The sequence below is a fragment of the Oncorhynchus mykiss genome, chromosome 22, assembly GCF_057628025.1.
Source record: "Oncorhynchus mykiss isolate SJ-2025 chromosome 22, ASM5762802v1, whole genome shotgun sequence".
Taxonomy (NCBI): domain Eukaryota; kingdom Metazoa; phylum Chordata; class Actinopteri; order Salmoniformes; family Salmonidae; genus Oncorhynchus; species Oncorhynchus mykiss.
This window is the reverse complement of record NC_143043.1, coordinates 24,019,952-24,040,655: the sequence shown is the minus strand read 5'-3', so window position 1 is coordinate 24,040,655 and position 20,704 is coordinate 24,019,952. Positions and strand designations below refer to the sequence as shown.

The 20,704-nt window shown below is 43.2% G+C and overlaps 1 protein-coding gene across 2 annotated transcripts in view; it reads left to right on the top strand.

Annotated features, from left to right (window-relative positions):
• Positions 1 to 11,494: 11,494 nt before the first annotated feature.
• Positions 11,495 to 20,704, top strand: part of LOC110501591 (ly6/PLAUR domain-containing protein 1-like) — a 57,663-nt gene continuing 48,453 nt past the window's right edge. Inside the window, exons 1-2 of one of the 2 annotated variants that reach the window (XM_021579266.3) lie at positions 11,495 to 11,785; positions 18,182 to 18,316. In XM_021579266.3, the coding sequence (XP_021434941.1) occupies positions 11,737 to 11,785; positions 18,182 to 18,316 (184 nt within the window). In that variant the 5' untranslated portion in view covers positions 11,495 to 11,736. Of the gene's footprint in view, positions 11,786 to 11,808; positions 12,230 to 18,181; positions 18,317 to 20,704 lie in introns of those variants that run through there. The other variant, XM_090215738.1, reaches the window with a different exon arrangement.

Here is a 20,704-nt window from a genome sequence, read left to right as displayed (position 1 = left end):
GGTAACGCGGAAGAAGAAGTCGAACTGCGACAGGATTAATGACCCGAGAAATACGGAACGGACCAATGAACCGCGGGGTCAACTTGCGAGAAGCCGTCTTAAGGGGAAGGTTCTGAGTGGAGAGCCAAACTCTCTGACCGCGACAATATCTAGGACTCTTAGTTCTACGCTTATTAGCAGCCCTCACAGTCTGCGTCCTATAACGGCAAAGTGCAGACCTGACCCTCTTCCAGGTGCGCTCGCAACGTTGGACAAAAGCCTGAGCGGAGGGGACGCTGGACTCGGCGAACTGAGATGAGAACAGCGGAGGCTGGTACCCGAGGTTACTCTGAAAAGGAGATAGCCCGGTCGCAGACGAAGGAAGCGAGTTGTGGGCGTATTCTGCCCAGGGGAGCTGTTCTGACCAAGACGCAGGGTTGCGAAAAGAAAGACTGCGTAAGATGCGACCAATAGTCTGATTGGCCCGTTCTGCTTGACCGTTAGACTGGGGGTGAAAGCCGGAAGAGAGACTGACGGAAGCCCCAATCAAACGGCAAAACTCCCTCCAAAATTGAGACGTGAATTGCGGACCTCTGTCCGAAACGACGTCTGACGGAAGGCCATGAATTCTGAAAACATTCTCGATGATGATTTGTGCCGTCTCTTTAGCAGAAGGAAGCTTAGCAAGGGGAATGAAATGAGCCGCCTTAGAGAACCTATCGACAACCGTAAGAATAACAGTCTTCCCCGCTGACGAAGGCAGTCCGGTGACAAAATCTAAGGCGATGTGAGACCACGGTCGAGAGGGAATAGGAAGCGGCCTGAGACGGCCGGCAGGAGGAGAGTTACCGGACTTAGTCTGCGCGCAGACCGAACAAGCAGCCACGAAACGACGCGTGTCATGCTCCCGGATGGGCCACCAAAAACGCTGGCGAATGGAAGCAAGCGTACCCCGAACGCCAGGGTGGCCGGCTAACTTGGCAGAGTGAGCCCACTGAAGAACAGCCAGACGAGTAGGAACGGGAACGAAAAGAAGGTTCCTAGGACAAGCGCGCGGCGACGGAGTGTGAGTGAGCGCTTGCTTTACCTGCCTCTCAATTCCCCAGACAGTCAACCCGACAACACGCCCCTCAGGGAGAATCCCCTCGGGGTCAGTGGAGGCTACTGAAGAACTGAAGAGACGAGACAAAGCATCAGGCTTGGTGTTCTTAGAGCCCGGACGATAAGAAATCACGAACTCGAAACGAGCGAAAAACAGCGCCCAACGCGCATTAAGTCGTTTGGCAGAACGGATGTACTCAAGGTTCCTATGGTCAGTCCAAACGACAAAAGGAACGGTCGCCCCCTCCAACCACTGTCGCCATTCGCCTAGGGCTAACCGGATGGCGAGCAGTTCGCGGTTACCCACATCATAGTTACGTTCCGACGGCGACAGGCGATGAGAAAAATACGCGCATGGGTGGACCTTGTCGTCAGAGAGGGAGCGCTGAGAAAGAATGGCTCCCACGCCCACCTCTGACGCGTCAACCTCGACAACGAACTGTCTAGAGACGTCAGGTGTAACAAGGATAGGAGCGGATGTAAAACGATTCTTGAGGAGATCAAAAGCTCCCTGGGCGGAAACGGACCACTTAAAGCACGTCTTGACAGAAGTAAGGGCTGTGAGAGGAGCTGCCACCTGACCGAAATTACGGATGAAACGACGATAGAAGTTCGCGAAGCCGAGAAAGCGCTGCAGCTCGACGCGTGACTTAGGGACGGGCCAATCAATGACAGCTTGGACCTTAGCGGGATCCATCTTAATGCCTTCAGCGGAAATAACAGAACCGAGAAATGTGACGGAGGAGGCATGAAAAGTGCACTTCTCAGCCTTCACAAAAAGACAATTCTCTAAAAGGCGCTGGAGGACACGTCGAACGTGCTGAACATGAATCTGGAGTGACGGTGAAAAAATCAGGATATCGTCAAGGTAAACGAAAACAAAGATGTTCAGCATGTCTCTCAGGACATCATTGACTAATGCCTGAAAGACAGCTGGAGCGTTAGCGAGGCCGAAAGGAAGAACCCGGTATTCAAAGTGCCCTAACGGAGTGTTAAACGCCGTCTTCCACTCGTCCCCCTCCCTGATGCGCACGAGATGGTAAGCGTTACGAAGGTCCAACTTAGTGAAAAACCTGGCTCCCTGCAGGATCTCGAAGGCTGAAGACATAAGAGGAAGCGGATAACGATTCTTCACTGTTATGTCATTCAGCCCTCGATAATCTATGCAGGGGCGCAGAGACCCGTCCTTCTTCTTGACAAAAAAAAACCCCGCTCCGGCGGGAGAGGAGGAGGGGACTATGGTACCGGCGTCAAGAGCTACAGACAAATAATCTTCGAGAGCCTTACGTTCGGGAGCCGACAGAGAGTATAGTCTACCCCGGAGGGGGGGTGGTTCCCGGAAGGAGATCAATACTACAATCATACGACCGGTGTGGAGGAAGAGAGGTGGCCCTGGACCGACTGAACACCGTGCGCAGATCGTGATATTCCTCCGGCACCCCTGTCAAATCACCAGGCTCCTCCTGTGAAGAAGAGACAGAGGAAACAGGAGGGATAGCAGACATTAAACATTTCACATGACAAGAGACGTTCCAGGAGAGGATAGAATTACTAGACCAATTAATGGAAGGATTATGACAAACTAGCCAGGGATGGCCCAAAACAACAGGTGTAAAAGGTGAACGAAAAATTAAAAAAGAAATGGTTTCGCTATGATTACCAGAAACAGTGAGGGTTAAAGGTAGCGTCTCACGCTGAATCCTGGGGAGAGGACTACCATCCAGGGCGAACAAGGCCGTGGGCTCCTTTAACTGTCTGAGAGGAATGTCATGTTCCCGAGCCCAGGTCTCGTCCATAAAACAGCCCTCCGCCCCAGAGTCTATTAAGGCACTGCAGGAAGCTGACGAACCGGTCCAGCGTAGATGGACCGACAAGGTAGTGCAGGATCTTGAAGGAGAGACAGGAGTAGTAGCGCTCACCAGTAGCCCTCCGCTTACTGACGAGCTCTGGCCTTTTACTGGACATGAAGTGACAAAATGACCAGCGGAACCGCAATAGAGACAGAGGCGGTTGGTGATTCTCCGTTCCCTCTCCTTAGTCGAGATGCGGATACCTCCCAGCTGCATGGGCTCAGCACCTGAGCCGGCAGAGGAAGATGGTAGTGATGCGGAGAGGGGGGCGACGGAGAGCGCGAGCTCCTTTCCACGAGCTCGGTGACGAAGATCAACCCGTCGCTCAATGCGAATAGCGAGTTCAATCAAGGAATCCACGCTGGAAGGAACCTCCCGGGAGAGAATCTCATCCTTTACCTCTGCGCGGAGACCCTCCAGAAGACGAGCGAGCAAGGCCGGCTCGTTCCAGCCACTGGAGACAGCAAGAGTGCGAAACTCAATAGAGTAGTCTGTTATGGATCGATTGCCTTGACATAGGGAAGACAGGGCCCTGGAAGCCTCCTCCCCAAAAACAGATCAATCAAAAACCCGTATCATCTCCTCCTTAAAGTCCTGATACTGGTTAGTACACTCAGCCCTTGCCTCCCAGATTGCCGTGCCCCACTCACGAGCCCGTCCAATAAGGAGAGATATGACGTAGGCGACACGAGCAGTGCTCCTGGAGTAAGTGTTGGGCTGGAGAGAAAACACAATATCACACTGGGTGAGGAACGAGCGGCATTCAGTGGGCTCCCCAGAGTAACACGGCGGGTTATTGATTCTGGGCTCCGGAGATTCGAAAGCCCTGGAAGTGGCCGGTGGATCGAGGCGGAGATGGTGAACCTGTTCTGTGAGGTTGGAGACTTGGGTGGCCAGGGTCTCAACGGCATGTCGAGCAGCAGACACTTCCTGCTCGTGTCTGCCTAGCATCGCTCCCTGGATCCCGACGGCTGAGTGGAGAGGATCCGAAGTCGCTGGGTCCATTCTTGGTCGGATTCTTCTGTTACGGTGAGTGAATGAGGACCCAAAAGCGAATTAACTTAAACAGAGCTTCTTTAATTACCAAACATAGGTAGGCTCAGACGGACCGGCAGATTCCGACAGGACAAGACAAGGTTACAGCAAACATGACGACAGTCTGGTTCAGGCATGAAACACAACAAACAAGAATCCGACAAGGACAGGAACAAAAACAGAGAGAGATATAGGGGACTAATCAGAGGGAAAAGGGGAACAGGTGGGAGAAGGGGTGACGAGGTAGTCAAGAGGAGACAAGGAACAGCTGGGGGAAAGCGGGGGAGAAAAGGTAACCTAACAACGACCAGCAGAGGGAGACAGGGTGAAGGGAAAGGACAGAGACAAGACACAACATGACAGTACATGACAGGTGAAGGCGGCTTATGGTAGAGAAATTGACATTCAATTCTCTGGCAACATTATTAGTGAACATTCTTGCAGTCAGCATGCCAATTGCACATTACCTCAACTTGAGACATCTGTGGCATTGGGTTGTGTGACAAAACTGCACATTTTAGTGTGGCCTTTTATTGTACCCAGCACAAGGTAAACATATAAAAAACTGCAGCCTATGAGAATGGCACACTAATGCAATTCTACCATGGTTGCTGATTAACCAATTGGCTCACTCGTGCAGTAATCACTATCCTTTCTTTCAACCAATGGGCATGAATCTAGAGGAGTATTTATATGTCAACTCAAACCTTATCTCCCACTTGTTGTTTTGCAGCAACAGTCTTCCAATGACCTTCCACTTCCCCACTACCACCAGCATAATAACCTTAAGGCCTGACATTGGAACACCTTTCCCCCAGCGAGGGGGTTTCGATTCCAGCTGCCCAGTATGGGGCAACCTGTCATCAACATCTGACTCTGAGGAGCATTCCTCAAAGACGAAGCCTACCCCAAACTATTCAATACAATTTCTTATTATATACTGTCTCTTGTCATTCTCTTGCCATTCAGTTAAGCCTGTACTCGATTGAACTGTGGGACTAACTACCTCGACTAACCGGTACCGGTACCCCTTATATATATTCTCATTATTGTTATTTTATTGTGTTACTTTTTATTTTTGACTTTAGTTTATTTTGTAAATATTATCTTAACTCTATTTCTTGAATTGCATTGTTGGTTAAGGGCTTGTAAGTAAGCATTTCACGGTATTCGGCGCATTCGGCATTTGATACATTGGCGTCAACATGGGCCAGCATCCCTCTGGAAAGCTTTCGACCCTTTGTAGTCCATACTCCGACGAATCGAGGCTGTTCTGAGGGCAAAAGGGACACCATACAGCTTATGTAGATGGGTCTACTATAAAACTCACACCATATCACACACATCATAGATTTCTTCAGCTGGATAAAAGTCTGTTTTTGATAGTTGAAGTTATTGTGTAGATAAATTAATACAGTTTAATAAAGGAAATCTGAGGAAAAATCTACCGAAGTTCTATCAACCCATCTCATGTTCTACTGACGCATCGAGCACTCTTGACCATTGCTACTCGCCCTTCCGGGATGGCTACAAGGACCTTCCCCGCCCTCATCAGATCACACCTCCATTTCTTTACTCCCCTCCTACAGCCAGAACCTTAAACAGGAAGTACCCGTGGAAAGGACTGTTCAACGTTGGTCTGACCAATCGAAATGTTCCGGTTTGTCTCTGAAAATAGTATAGACGTATATACTGACTCTGTCACTGAGTTCATCAGGAAGTGAGTAGAGGATGTTGTTCTCACTGTGACGATTAGAACTTATCCAAACCAAAAAACGTGTAGATGGCAGCATTCGCACAAAACTGAAAGTCTGAACCAACGTATTTAAACACGATAAGTTGACTGGGAACATGGACGTATACAAACAGAAACAATGGTGGACATCTTGAAGCCAAAACAACAGAATGCGGACAAAGTGGAGTTGCAATTCAACATCTCAGACATAAGATGTATGTGGCAGGGACTCCAGAGCCGTGTCCGCATAGCACGTGCAGACAAGCTGGCGGAGTGTTTACGGATATATTCACTCTCCCTATCCCAGTCTGTTGTCCCCACTTCAAGATGTCCACCATTGTTCCTGCACCCAAGAAAGCAAAGGTAGCTGAACTAAATGACTATTGCTGGAAAAAAGACTATCCCGAGGCCATCAGATTGTTAAATGTATTTTTTCTTTATTTAACTAGGCAAGTCAGTTAATAACAAATTCTAATGTTCAATGACGGCCTAGGAACAGTGGGTTAACTGCCTTGTTCAGGGCCAGAACAACAGACTTTCACCTTGTCAGCTCAGGGATTCGATCTTGCAACCTTTCAGTTACTAGTCCAATAATGTAACCACTAGGCTACTTGCCACCCTAAATAGTCAACATTAGCCTAGTGTACCCTGCCCTGAACCTTAATCACTGATACTAGCCAACAGAGACTGCTGTCCTATGTACATAGTCATTCAACACTGGTCAATTTTTACATACTGTTTTACCCACATATATACTGTTTTCTAGTCAATGTTCATCTTATATAACTACTGCTGTACACACCTTTTCTATTCATATACTGTCTATTTCACACCATTATATATATACAGTGCATTCAGAAAGTATTCAGACCCATTTACTTTTTCCACATTTTGTTACATTACAGCCTTATTCTAAAATCGATGAAATACTAATACATTCTCATTAATCTACGCACAATACCCCATATTAACAAATTGAAAACAGGTGAGGTCCACTTGTGGTAAATTCAATTGATTGGACATGATTTGGACAGGCACAAACCTGTCTATTTAAGGTCCTACAGTTGACAGTGCATGTCAGAGCAAAAACCAAGCCATGATGCCGAAGGAATTGTCCATAGAGCTCTGAGACAGGATTGTGTCGAGGCACAGATCTGGGGGAAAAAAATTATGTAGCATAGAAGGTCCCCTTGAACACAGTGGCCTCCATCATTATTAAATGGAAGAAGTTTGGAACCACCAAGACTCTTCCTAGAGCTGGCCGCCTGGCCAAATTGAGCAATCGGGGGAGAACGCGATGGTCACTCTGACAGAGCTCCAGAGTTTCAAGATTCCCTGGTCTGATGCAAACAAGATTGAACTCTTCGAATGCCAAGCGCCATGTCTGGAGGAAACCTGGCACCATCCCTATGTTGAAGCATGGTGGTGACAGCATCATGCAGTGGGGATGTTTTTCAACGGCAGGGACTGGGACAATAGTCACGATTGAGGGAAATATGAACGGAGCAAAGTTCAGAGAGATCCTGGCTGAAAACCTGCTCCGGAGCACTCAGGACCTCAGACTGGGCAAAGGTTCAACTTCCAACAGGACAACGACCCTGAGCACACAACCAAAACAACACAGGATTGACTTCGGGACAAGTCTCTGAATTTCCTTGAGTGGCCCATCCAGAGCCCAGACTCGAACCCGATTGAACAGGTTCAGGTCTCTGGAGAGAACTGAAAATAGATGTGCTGTGATGTTCCCATACAACCTGATAGAGCTTGAGAGGATCTTCAGAGAAGAATGGGAGAAACAGACCAAATACAGTTGTGCCAAGCTTGGAGCGTCATACCCAAGAAGACTCGAGGCTGTATTCACTGCCAAAGGTCCTCCAACAAGGTACTGAGTACTTCTGTAAATTAGATTTCATTTTTGTATTTTTTATAAATTAGCATAAAAGTCTTAACTTTTTTTGCTTTGTCATTATGGGGTATTGTGTGTAGATTGATGAGGGGGGGAATTATTTAATCAATTTTAGAATAAGGCTGTAATGTATAAAAATTTGGAAAAAGTCAAGGGGTCTGAATACTTTCCGAATGCACTGTATTTCACCAGTATTACAGTGCCTTCAGAAAGTATTCATACCCATTGACTAATTCCACATTCCACTGTGTTACAGACTGAATTCCTTCTGTTTTAGGTTATCCTGCTGAAAGATAAAATTCATCTCCCCGTGTCTGGTGAAAGGCAGACTAAACCAGTTTTTACTCTGTTTATTCAGGACATAAAGTGAATTTCTTTGGCACATTTTTGGAAGTTTTACTTTAGTGCCTTATTGCAAACAGGATGCATGTTTCCAAACATGTTTTATTCTGTACAGGCTTCTTTTCACTCTGTCATTTAGGTTAGTATTGTGGAGTAACTACACTTTTGTTGATCCCTCCTCAGTTTTCTCCTATCACAGCCATTAAACTCTAACTGTTTTAAAACCACCATTGGCCTGGTGAAAATCCCTGAGCGGTTTCCTTCCTCTCTGGCAACTGAGTTAGGAAGGACATCTGTATCTTTTTAGTGACTGGGTGTATTAATACACCATCCAAAGTGTAATTAATAACTTCACCAAGCTGAAAGGGATATTCAATGGCTGCTTTTTAATTTTTACTCATCTACCAATTGGTGCCCTTCTTTGCAAGGAATTGGAAAACCTCCATGGTCTTTGTGGTTGAATCTGTTTAAAATTCGCTGCTCAACTGAGGGATCTTACAGATTGTATGTGGGGTACAGGAGGTAGTCATTGAAACGCATGTTAAACACTATTATTGCCCACAGAGTGAGTCTATGCAACTTATTATGTAACTTGTTAAGCAAATTCTTACTCCTACATTTACTTAAGCTTGCCATAACAAAGGGACTAAATACTTATTGGCTCAAGATATTTCAGCTTTTGATTCTTTATTAATTTGTAGAACTTTCAAAAACCATAATTCCATTTTGACATTATGGGGTATTGTGTGTAGGCCACAAAATCTAAACGTAATCCATTTTAAATTCAGGCTGTAACACAAAATGTGGAAAAAGACAAGGGGTGTGAATACTTTCTGAAGGCACTGTAAATACTGTTAATCCCAGTTGTTTGGTTACATAAATTTCTGTTAATGCATGTATTACTTAGTCATTTACCGTTCTCATTCTTGGAATGGAAACATTGGTTTCAGAGTTCACAACAAAACAATTCTTGGTTTATTTCATACCCATCATTTACGAGATTTGTAAATGCTTTCATTGTCTTTTGTTTTGAGTGCATGTGAGCAATGAGCATATGTCTTGTTTCTCTGTCCTGATAATGTTGAGGGACTGCGTCCCTAGTAAGCTATTTGAAACATCTTTCCAACAATCTCCCCTTCGACAATCAACCATCCTCGGTGTGAAAGAGCAATGGCCGGCAATTTACCACGTTGTGTCAATATGGCAGAGGTTGATGATCTAGCAAAAGTTTACTTTTAACTTTGAGATTTTGATCATTTTAATTCAGGCTGTAACACAAAATGGGGCGGCAGGTGGTTAAAGCGTTGGGCCAATAACCAAAAGGTTGCTAGATCAAATCCCTGAGCTGACATCTGTCGATCTGCCCTTGAACAAGACAGTTAACCCACTGTTCCTAGGCTGTCATTGTAAATAAGAATATGTTGTTAATTGACTTGCCTAGTTGAAAAAAAATCCGATTTTTCTGATTAAACACATGACAATGATTAACATTACGACCACAAGATTTAATTTATTTTCCCAACACTTTCCCTGGCTGCCACTGCTCTTGCTCAACAAAAAGGTCCTCTGTGTCATCACAGTTTGTGGACAAAAATATAGTATTTACACTGAAATGTTAAACATGCTAATTGCTAACCCGTTGGCTAACATTTTAACGGACCAATAATCACAAAACGTTGATGGCTTGATTACAACATAACACTGTTGAAGGTAATGTATTTTTTAAACGCTGTTGAATAGGCCGATAATACGGGATTCTACGCTAGATAGCTAGCTACGTTTTGAAGAGAGAGCTTTCAATTGGTATTGCTCCCCCTGTTTTCAGTCACAGGTGGGGACTGGATTAGGTGTGAGCGGTGCAGTAGTGGACTCATGAGTTGGGATGAAGATTTACTGGGGATAGCTTTATTTGTAACCTATGTACAAATGAGCATCGTGCAATAGCAGAGCATAAGAGAGTTGCCACATCAATGTTACACTGAGTTAATTAGTTAAGTTATTGTTATTAAATGGTATTCCAATGTAATTTAATGCTATTAGTTATATTCTATTCCAATATTCTGTTCCAATTAATATTTTTTTAATGAATTAAAAACAACTATTGGAAACATTTTGTTCCTGAACGTCATATTAAAGACGGCTGGATATAAACATTTTTGTCAAGCCCTGATCTGTTTCACCTGTCCTTGTGCTTGTCTTCACCCACGTCCAGGTGGCACCCATCTTCCCCATTATCCCCTGGGTACATACACCCGTGTTCTCTGTTTGTCTGTTGCCAGTTCGTCTTGTTTGTCAAGTCAACCAGCGTTTTGTCTCAGGTCATGCTTTTCCACAGTCTCTCTTTTTCTTGCCCTCCTGGTTTTCACCCTTGCCTGTCCTGACTCTGAGCCCGCCTGCCTGACCTCTCTCGTGGGAGGCCTTTGCAGAGCAAAAAGAACAACTACTTCAAGGTCTCAGAGCGAGTGACGTCACCGATTGAAATGCTATTGGCGCGCACCCCGCTAACTAGCGAGCCATTTCACATCGGTTACATGTGCATAGCCACCACGGGCAATAAGGATGCTGAGGGTGCTGCACCACCCCTTGAAAATATGAATCAGAAAAAATGTATATACTGTATATTAAAAAATAAATATTTCCACAAATGTGCACTGGGCCTGTATTAGCAGAACGACGTAGCCATCTGTAGTGTGGGCAAATGTATTTTTTGGGGGTGCCCATTGTCGTGCCATTCATCTGCCGCCATCACCTCATGTTTCAGCATGATAATCCACAGCTCCATTTCGCAGGGATCTGTATACTCACCAGACATGTCACCCATTGAGTATGTTTAGGATGCTCCAGAGTGTTTCAGCGTGTTTCAGTTCCCGCCAATATCCAGCAACTTTGCACTGTCATGTTAGAGGAGTGGGACAACATTCCACCGGCCACAATCAACAGCCAGATCAACTCTATGCAAAGGAGATATGTTGCACTGCATTTGGGAAAGGGTGGACACACCAGATACTGACTGAATTTCTGATCCACGCCCTTATCTTTTTTAAAGGTATATATGACCAACAGATGCATATCTGTATACCCACTCATGTGAAATCCATAGATTAGGGCCTAATGTCTTTCTTTCATTGAATTTCCTTATACAAACTCAGTAAAATCTTTGACATTGTTTCATGCAGCGTTTATTTTTGTTCAGTATATTATTGCATGTTGACTAACCAATTACAGTAAAATTTATATTAAATATAGTCATGATCAGTTTCATGTATTTCATTCGGGTAAATTTAGTAGATTGGCTTGATAGCAGCATTGACGTTGTTGGTTGGCTCGCATGCAAAACTTGATGTTTACACATCGTTCACTTTTGGGAAAACGGGTCCAGCCACTTGGTAGCTATCGTTAGTTCAAATAAAGCTTTGTGTACTAATTGTGTACTAATATTAAAAGTGCAACAGTAAACTATAGTAAACAGTAAACTATATAGCATGAACCCACCATAATGATGCTGGTGAAGAAGTTAGGAATGACCGCACAGTCAGAGGGTTCTCGGTTTAACGTGGACGCGCATCGGACAGTCCTTGCACTTTGAAACCCACGCCCATCGTGACGTGTGGCACCGCATGAAATGGAGTGAAAAAAGTGTGTCCCCTTAAAATCAGAGGTTTCCAGCGCTGGACGTGTATAGAAGGCTACCGTGGACGTTCTTCGGATCCATGTATGAACTCTAACTCTGAGCTCCTCGCAACTTTGCTAGGTCTAATGTTTCCTGATCAAGTGACACCAGCGAGAGAATGCGGATGCTTACTTACGCAAGTTTGTTCTGGTTTATGTTCAAGTCAGGTATGTTACCCCCGGGATGTGTTAATTGCAATGACAAGCGCGTCTCTTGCAGTTTTGGAACACAATAGCTAGCCTACCTAAATTATTTGTAATAACATCAATGTACTAATTGTTTGTTTAACGATCTAACAATATTTGGAGAGGCAGAGAAGCTCAGGGTGGGTTATTGATGGCCAGTAGGCTACCATGCAGGGCAGGCAATGATATTTGGTTATTTGTTTAGATAAAAAAAAAAACATTTCGGGGTCATCAGTTGAAACCGTTATAATAGCAAACTTTTCGGTACTATTTTGTGACATTTCCTACTGCGTCTTTACGCACGGTTTGGAACGGTTGATGTGTGAACGCAAAATTATTTTTTCACACGAGCTTGTGGATGTGAAGAGAACCATGCGGGCTTGATTTCAGATGGAAACATTGTTCGAAAATGTTTCACAAATAAGGGTAAGCTACCCGTAGATTGAACGTGGTGTTTATTGATGTGTACATTATGGTATATCTGTTTTTTGTTTTGTTTGAGAATAGATCATGGGGAGTTCAACATATGAATGTGTTTTTCTCACAAATACAGAAGGAGTTTAATGCTAATAGAACTGCGCTGTGCTACATATGAAATAGTTCTGTCTGCCTGGCAATAATGTTTGATTTATCCCTGGAAGCTGGTTTGACTGATTTAGTTGAGGAATCCCCATGTACAGTGACATTTTGCCTACTGTCTGCCATTTACTAACAATTTTTAAGATGGATGTTTACCCAAGCAGAACTCCAGAATATGTGTGACATTTGGATTGTGTTTTGGCTACTGTTGCACACTGGATGATGGAAAGGAGGATACCTAGTCAGTTGTACAACTGAATGCATTCAACTGAAATGTGTCTTGCGCATTTAACCCAACTCCTCTTAGTCAGAGAGTTGCGGGGGGCTGCCATAATCGACATTCATGTCTTCGGCACCCAGGGAACAGAGCTGATTGTGCAGTCATTCTTTTTCTGTGAGTTGATGGATTTAGTTGCTTGCTGTGTCGTAGTTGGTAGAAAGTGAATAGTCTGCATTTATATTTTATTCAGGTCCATTTTCAAGTTTAATAAGGTCTGACAGGGCTTTCTTTCTCTCGAAGAAAATTGTATTTGCATCTACCATGTTGTAATATCTGATGATCTGTCAGGGGAGCACATTCTTCAACATGCACAGTGCATCAGGTAAATGTTTCTTTCCATGTCTGTCAGTGTCAAGGTATATGGTTTTGGTGAATTAAAACGGATACTTTATGATTATCTGACTCAGCCACAGTTAAGTAATTCAGGAATCTTGTCAACTCTAATAAGCCACTTGGACATTATCACCATCAACAGTGGTGTAAAGTACTTAAGTACTACTTAAGTTGTTTTTGGGGTATCTGTACTTTACTTTACTATTTATATTTTTGACTACTTTTACTTTTACTTCACTACATTACTTAAGAAAATATTGTACTTTTTACATGACACCCAAAGTACTTGTTACATTTTGAATGTTTGGCTGGACAGGAAAATATTTAAATGCACGCACTTATCAACCGAACATCCCTGGTCATCCGTATTGCCTAAACACATGCTTCGATTGTAAATTATGTCTAAATGTTGGAGTGTGCCCGTTGCTTTCCATAAATAAAAAAATGGTGCTATCTGAAATTATTAATACTTATGTATCAAAAGTACATTTTAAACCAAATACTTTTTTACTCAAGTAGAATTTTACTGGGTGACTTTTACTTGAGTCATTTTCTATTGAGGTATCTTTACTTTTACTCAAGTATGACAGTTGGGTACTTTTTCCACCACTGTTCATCAATAAGATTGTCCCTTCATTTCTTCATCAGCTATGAATCATATTATGAAAAGGTATGCCTACATGCTTTCACCTAAAAGGGTTCTTCTGCTGTCCCCATGGGAGAACCCTTTGAAGAACCCTTTTTGGTTCCAATTAGAACCCTTTTTGGTTTCAATTAGAACCCTGTTTAATGGGTTCTGGTATTTAATGGCGCCGAAGGAGATGGCCGCCACTTTACAATCCCGTAACCTATTGTGTATGTTTATTTTGAACATAATGTTTCTGCCACCATGTCTTTGACCAAAAAGAGCTTCTTGATATCAGGACAGCGATTACTCACCCTGTACTGGAGGAATTCTTCTTCTTCAACGAGTCGGACGGGAAGGATTTACACCAGACACCCAAAAAGGCCCTCATCCCTGTCATTTGCAGGAGGAAGAGATGAAGATATCGTGGACGACGGTCCGGGTGCCTTGTAAGGATCCATCACAGAGAGGATAATCTACCTTTACCATTGGTCTTATTAGCCAATGTACAATCAATCGATAATAAAATAGACGAACTACGAGCACGTATATCCTTCCAACGGGACATTAAAAACTGTAATATCTTATGTTTCACCGAGTCGTGGCTGAACGATGATATGATTAACATACAGATCGTGGGTTTTAAGCTTTTTCGTCAGGATAGAACAGCGGCTGGTAAGACAAGGGGTGGCGGTCTGTTTATTTGTTTGCTGTTGCATGAAATCTAAAGAAGTCTCAAGGGTTTGTTCGCCTGAGGTAGAGTATCTCATGATAAGCTGTAGACCACACTATTTACCAAGATTTTGCATCTGTATTTATCGTAGCGGTCTATATTACCACCGCAGACCAATGCTGTCACTAAGACTGCACTCAATGAGCTGTATACGGCTATAAGCAAACAGGAAAACGCTCATACAGAGGTGGCACTCCTAGTGGTTGGGGACTTAAATGCAGGGAAACAAATCAGTTTTACCTAATTTTTATCAGTCCGTTAAATATGCAACTAGGGAAAAAACGAGGGAAAAAAACTCTAGACCAGCTTTACTCCACACAGAAATGTGTACAAAGCTCTCCCTTGCCCTCCATTGGGCAAATCTGACCACAATTCTATCTTCCTGATTCCTGCTTTCAAGCAAAAACTAAAGCAGGATGCACCAGTGAATCGGTCAATAAGAAAGTGGTCAGATGACGCAGATGCTAAGATACAGGACTGTTTTGCTAGCACAGACTGGAATATGTTCCGGGACTCTTCCAATGGCATTGAGGAGTCCACCACAAGGCCTCCCGGGTGGCGCAGTGGTCTAGGGCACTGCATCGCAGCGCTAGCTGTACCACCAGAGACTCTGGGTTTGTGACCGGGAGGTCCGTGGAGCGACGCACAATTGGCCTAGCGTCGTCCGGGTTCGGGAGGGTTTGGTCGGTACGGATATCCTTGTCTCATCGCGCACCAGCGACTCCTGTGGCGGGCTAACCAAGGTCGCCAGGTGCACAGTGTTTCCTCCGACATATTGGTGCGGCTGGCTTCCGGGTTGGATGTGCATCGTGTTAAGAAGCAGTGTGGCTTGGTTGGGTTTTGTTTTGGAGGACGCATGGCTTTCAACATTCGTCTCTCCCGAGCCCATACGGGAGTTGTAGCGATAAGACAAGATAGTAATTACTAACAATTGGATACCACGAAATTGGGCAGAAAGGGGGGTAAAAAAAAGCAGAGTACACCACATCTGTCACTGGCTTCATCAATAAGTGCATCGACGACGTCATCCCCATGGTGACTGTACGTACATACCCCAACCAGAAGCCATGGATTACAGGCAACATCCGCACTGGATGACAGACAACATCCGACTCAAACCCAGAAGCCTATAAGAAATCCCGCTACACGTCCTGGTAATCCGTCTGGCCCTGTGGCCTTGTGAATGTTGACCTGTTTAAACATCTTACTCAAATCGACTACGGAGAGCGTGATCCCACAGTCATCTGGAACAGCTGGTGCTGTTATACATGTTTCAGTGCTACTTGCCTCAAAGCGAGCATAGAAGTAACGGCAAGCGGTACCGGAGCGCCAAGTCGAGGTCCAAAATTGCTTCTTAATAGCGTCTACCCCCCCCCCCCCCCCAAGCCGTAAGACTCCTAAACCACTGATCAAAGTGCTTCACAGACCCCTCTTTTACGCTGCTGCTACTCTCTGTTTTAAATCTATGTATAGTCACTTTATCTCTACCTACATGTACATATTACCTCAACTAACCGGTGCCCCTGTAGCCGGTGCTATACTACACCGCTGTAACTCTGCGTTGTGTGTGGTTGATAGAGACCATAAACGTGGACTTTGGAGATCAGGTAGTTTTAATCAAGCAGAACTGACTCTCTGCATCTTGCATCTGCATCCAAAAGGAAATAAAACATTTGTAGAGCACATCTGTTCTGAGAATCGTCGCCTCTTTCTCTCTCAGTGCATCAAAATGATTTTCGGAATACAAAAATTAATACACTCTCTCCTTATTATACATAACATATTTTACATTGATAAAACCACATACCTGCATCCAAAAGGAAATAAAACATTTGTAGAGCACATCTGTTCTGAGAATCGTCGCCTCTTTCTACAACAGATGCACAATAGGAGGGACTGGGATCATTCGAGGAGCTAGCCATCGTTCACACATACAATAGCCTGCTAATACCTTAGCTAGCTATTAACCACATGTTGAATTCAGAATGTTGATATCATCCTAAAAAGTACAATTACAAGTGCATCTTAACAATACCATCCACTTATGAGTAACCTCTAAATATACATCATTATTCATGAACAAAACATTGTGTGCATGACTTTGTACTTAAAATAATCAAACTTTTCTGAAGACAGAAAAAGCGTGCCTACCTCTCTCAGTGCATCAAAATGATTTGAGCACGAGCACGCCGGGCAAAACGCAAGTACACACTCCCCTTCTCCCAGGATGCAGGCATGCATAACAAATCAACACAACATATTGATATATGAACCTGGTGAAATTCACATAGTACTTTAACAACTGTTACACCCCCACACATTGACTCTGTACCGGTACCCCCTATATATAGCCATGCTTGTTATTTTACTGCTGCTGTTTAATATTTATTTTTATTTTTTTTACTTATCTATTTTTTACTTAGCACTTAAAACATGTTTCTTAACTTAAAGCATTGTTGGTTAAGGGCTTGTAGGTAAGCATTTCACTAATGTTGTATTCAGAGCATGTGACAAATACATTTTGATTTGATGTAGAAACCTTTTCCCAGAGGGTTCTACATTGAACCCAAAATAGTTCTACCTGGAACCAAAAAGGGTTATCTTTTTTGAACAGCCGAATAACCTTTTGGAACCCTTTTTTCTAAGAGTGTAGTAGAGTTTGGACATATCAACACATTTGTGAACTGTTTGATAGTATTACCATGCCATATGTCCTTTACAGTATATTTCATTGTCCATGGTGTAACAGGCTTTGGTTTTTCCAATTTATGTTTTGAGGTTGGATTTTAGCACGTACTGTACACCGATTAGTCACACCGATTAGTCAGTATGTGTTACACCAGTGCTGGCTTGTCCATCTCGTTAGTAGAAAGGTGTTTCACCTGTGTGGCCCAGGTGCTTTTTAAAGAGTGGCTGGCCCAGTACTCCAGGTATCTTGATAGATTCATTGGGTTAACACCTTTAGTTGGTGCTCCCTAATTAGATTCCTAGACAAAAAATCTGTTATCTGATTTCTCTGACTTAGTTTTGCTCTACCTTTTTGGTTTGCTCCCTGTATTTAAGTTAGGCCTGTGTTTTTCTTTTGTTTACCTGATATTGGGCAAATTTAGTGGGTGCTCATGGTGGGTCTCTTTTTTTTAATTTAAAATATTTTTTTAATTTTTTATTTTTAGGGTCCAGTTGTTGTTGCTAGTCAACTTTCAGTGGACACCCCATGAGTGTCTTTCAGATCCCCTTCTAAACCCCCATGTCATGTCCTGACCTTAGTTCCTTTTGTATGTTTCTATTTTAGGTTGGTCAGGGCGTGAGTTGGGGTGGGCATTCTATGTTTTGTTCTTGTGTTTATATTTCTATGTGTTTGGCCTGGTATGGTTCCCAATCAGAGGCAGCTGTCAATCGTTGTCTCTGATTGAGAACCATACTTAGGTAGCCTGTTTTCCCACTCTTGTTTGAGGGTGGTTATTTTCCATTTCAGTGTTTTTCACCATTCGGGACTGTTAAGGTTATTATTCATTCGCTTGTTCGTTTGTTTCCTGTGTTCAGTGTAATAAATATGACGAACACTTACCACGCTGCACCTTGGGCCTCTCCTTCTTCCACCTACGAGAATCGTTACACCCCATCTGTTTAGTTTTGGTTGTTGGTCCACTGACCTTTAGATCATTCATCTGTTTGAGTGACAGTTTTTGCTTTTCTTGCTGGAGAATGTAACAATAGGTATACCAGTGTCTCACTTTATACTTTTGTATTGTACTTTGCAATTCATGCCGGTAAGTCAATTAAGAACAGATTTGGAATGACAACCTGTGTTACTCCTGTATGTTGTAGGGCTGGCTCTGCAGATCCAGTGTTATCACTGTGAAGAGGTCACTCAAAATGACTGCTCCACACCTGAGTTCATCGTCAACTGCACTGTCAACGTTCAGGACATGTGCCAGAAGGAGGTATTAGTGACAGAAGACGGTAAGCCAAATGTGATATGAATTTACTTGACTTAAACCCTTCTACTCTGTGAGGAACATACAATAGGTCTTCCTAGCTGAGAAAGAGTTGTTTTGGTGGTTTGTTCTTGCTGACGAATGTGTTGATCTTTCCGCAAGGTGCCTTCTATCTGTAACGTGTATAGGTGGATATATGCTCTGTCTTGAATAAGAAATGAATGCATCCAAATGCAAGAACATGAAGGACTGTCCGACCTCAACCTATCCACCTGCTGCTAGATAGCCAACTTCTATCGTCTACTGGGTTCACAGACCCAGGATCAGCAGAGTTTGAATTAGCCCACGGCAGTCAATGGTTTTGATGAAAGGCAAAATGATTACAGTGCAGCATTAAATCAGTATTCAAAATCATAGTCAGTTATTAATCATTATGACTGTGATGAATGTGAAAATTATAATATTAAAACATTCGTCAGAGCCATTATGGCCAAGTCAGAGTTGTAAATCTCAACTAATACACATGACCCTTTGTATTCTTTAATTTGTGTTTTTATAGCTTTGAACAAAGAAACATTCACAAAAACTAAGTAGTGAGTAGAAGATAAATCATGTGTAACCTTTTCACGTGTGAGTTCCAAATTACTCTAACGGTCACCCCAGCGCTAGTTTTAAAAAAATATATATACAGTGGGGCAAAAAAGTATTTAGTCAGCCACCAATTGTGCAAGTTCTCCCACTTAAAAAGACGAGAGGCCTGTAATTTTAATCATAGGTACACTTCAACTATGACTGACAAAATTAGAAAAAAAAATCACATTGTAGGATTTTTAATGAATTTATTTGCAAATTATGGTGGAAAATAAGTATTTGGTCAATTTGATGAGAGAAGTTTGTCCGGCTCAGTAAACCATCAAATAAATGGTCCACAACAGTGAAATGGGCTACTTATGTGAATTAATGAGGCGGAACACACCTCAATTCAAACTGTTAGAAAATTATTTGAAATTGACAAGTTAAAACATAGATATTTAGCAGGCCTCATACCTTTGTTTGAGGGCAGTGCGGGTTAACTGTCCTATTGTATAACAATCACATTTTGGAACAGTGAGTGCATTGACATACATGCATGCATACATACATACATACATACATACATATTGCCCAAGCACTTCCCCAGTGTTTCCAAAGATCAAGTATGAAGACAATGCGCATCTCCAGTCAAAACAGGCCTCGCACAAACTTTTTCCACCTGCACATTTTCTGGATGGCGCCCACATTGCTTTCATTGTTTTCCTTACAAACTGGACTTTGGCCGTGTGGTTCTATCAAAGTAAGATGCTTATTTTCTGTATATAGTGTTGTCGTTTCTACAGTAGCACACCAAATGTATGTATGGATCATAATGTATTTGCTGTTTAATTCATGTGTTTTCAAGTACTGGTGACACAGCATGCATTCCAATTCTTGCATATATTGTAATGGACACGTGTGTGTGTGTGTGTGAGTGAAACTTTTTTGAAAGTTGTACTGATTATGATGAGCTAATGCTAAGCTTTTTGCCGGCTATGTGTGGCGCCATGTTTGTTGACATTATACAATGCATTCTGGTTGTCACGTAAGCATCGGTCAGACCAAAGATGTTATAACAAGGGATAGTTCACTCGACTGACATGGTGCTTTCAAGACAACTGGGAACTCAGAAAAATACTAGGTCAAATCATGACGTCCGTGATCTTCAGGTCGGAAAGTCAGAGCTCTAGATAGTGTCCCGAGTTGGATGACTGTTCAATACAACCTTTCCCAGTCGGAGCTAGTTTTCAGATCTCCCAGTTGTCTTGAACCCACTGAAGTCAGATTACCAAGTTCCCAGTTCTGAATGTGCCATCAGTCTAACTTTGGCACCTCAGAGTTACCAGCTTAGACCCTCCTTTATTTTATTTAGCATACACATTTCTGTGTTTGCCCCCCATTTATTGATAGAGGATTTATGATAGTAATATTTCCTGCATCATATCTCTCCACAATACCTTCCCCCATGGACTTGAACAACCCCCACATATAAAATGAATCCCCCCTAAAATGGTTTCATCCCTGTTTTAGCTTTTGCGCTACGGTTAGGCAGTAGGCTTGTATTTGGTCTGATGTTCCGAGGTAAGGTTTTATTTGCTTTGTGATTTGCCAATGTTAAATGACTTGTCAAGTCATGTGCTCTGTTCTTGAATACACTGTAACAAGTACATTTAAGATTTGTATTATGCAGAAAAGTGTCTAAACTAAGTTCACATTGTTCAGGAAATGGGTACAGCCATCTTTTGACTTTTTATTTGCGTCTTAAAGTGAATTCTGGGATTAGCGAGTTTTCGCCAACATAAAAAAACGTGGCTGCCATCAAAGAATGTATGTCCTGTTA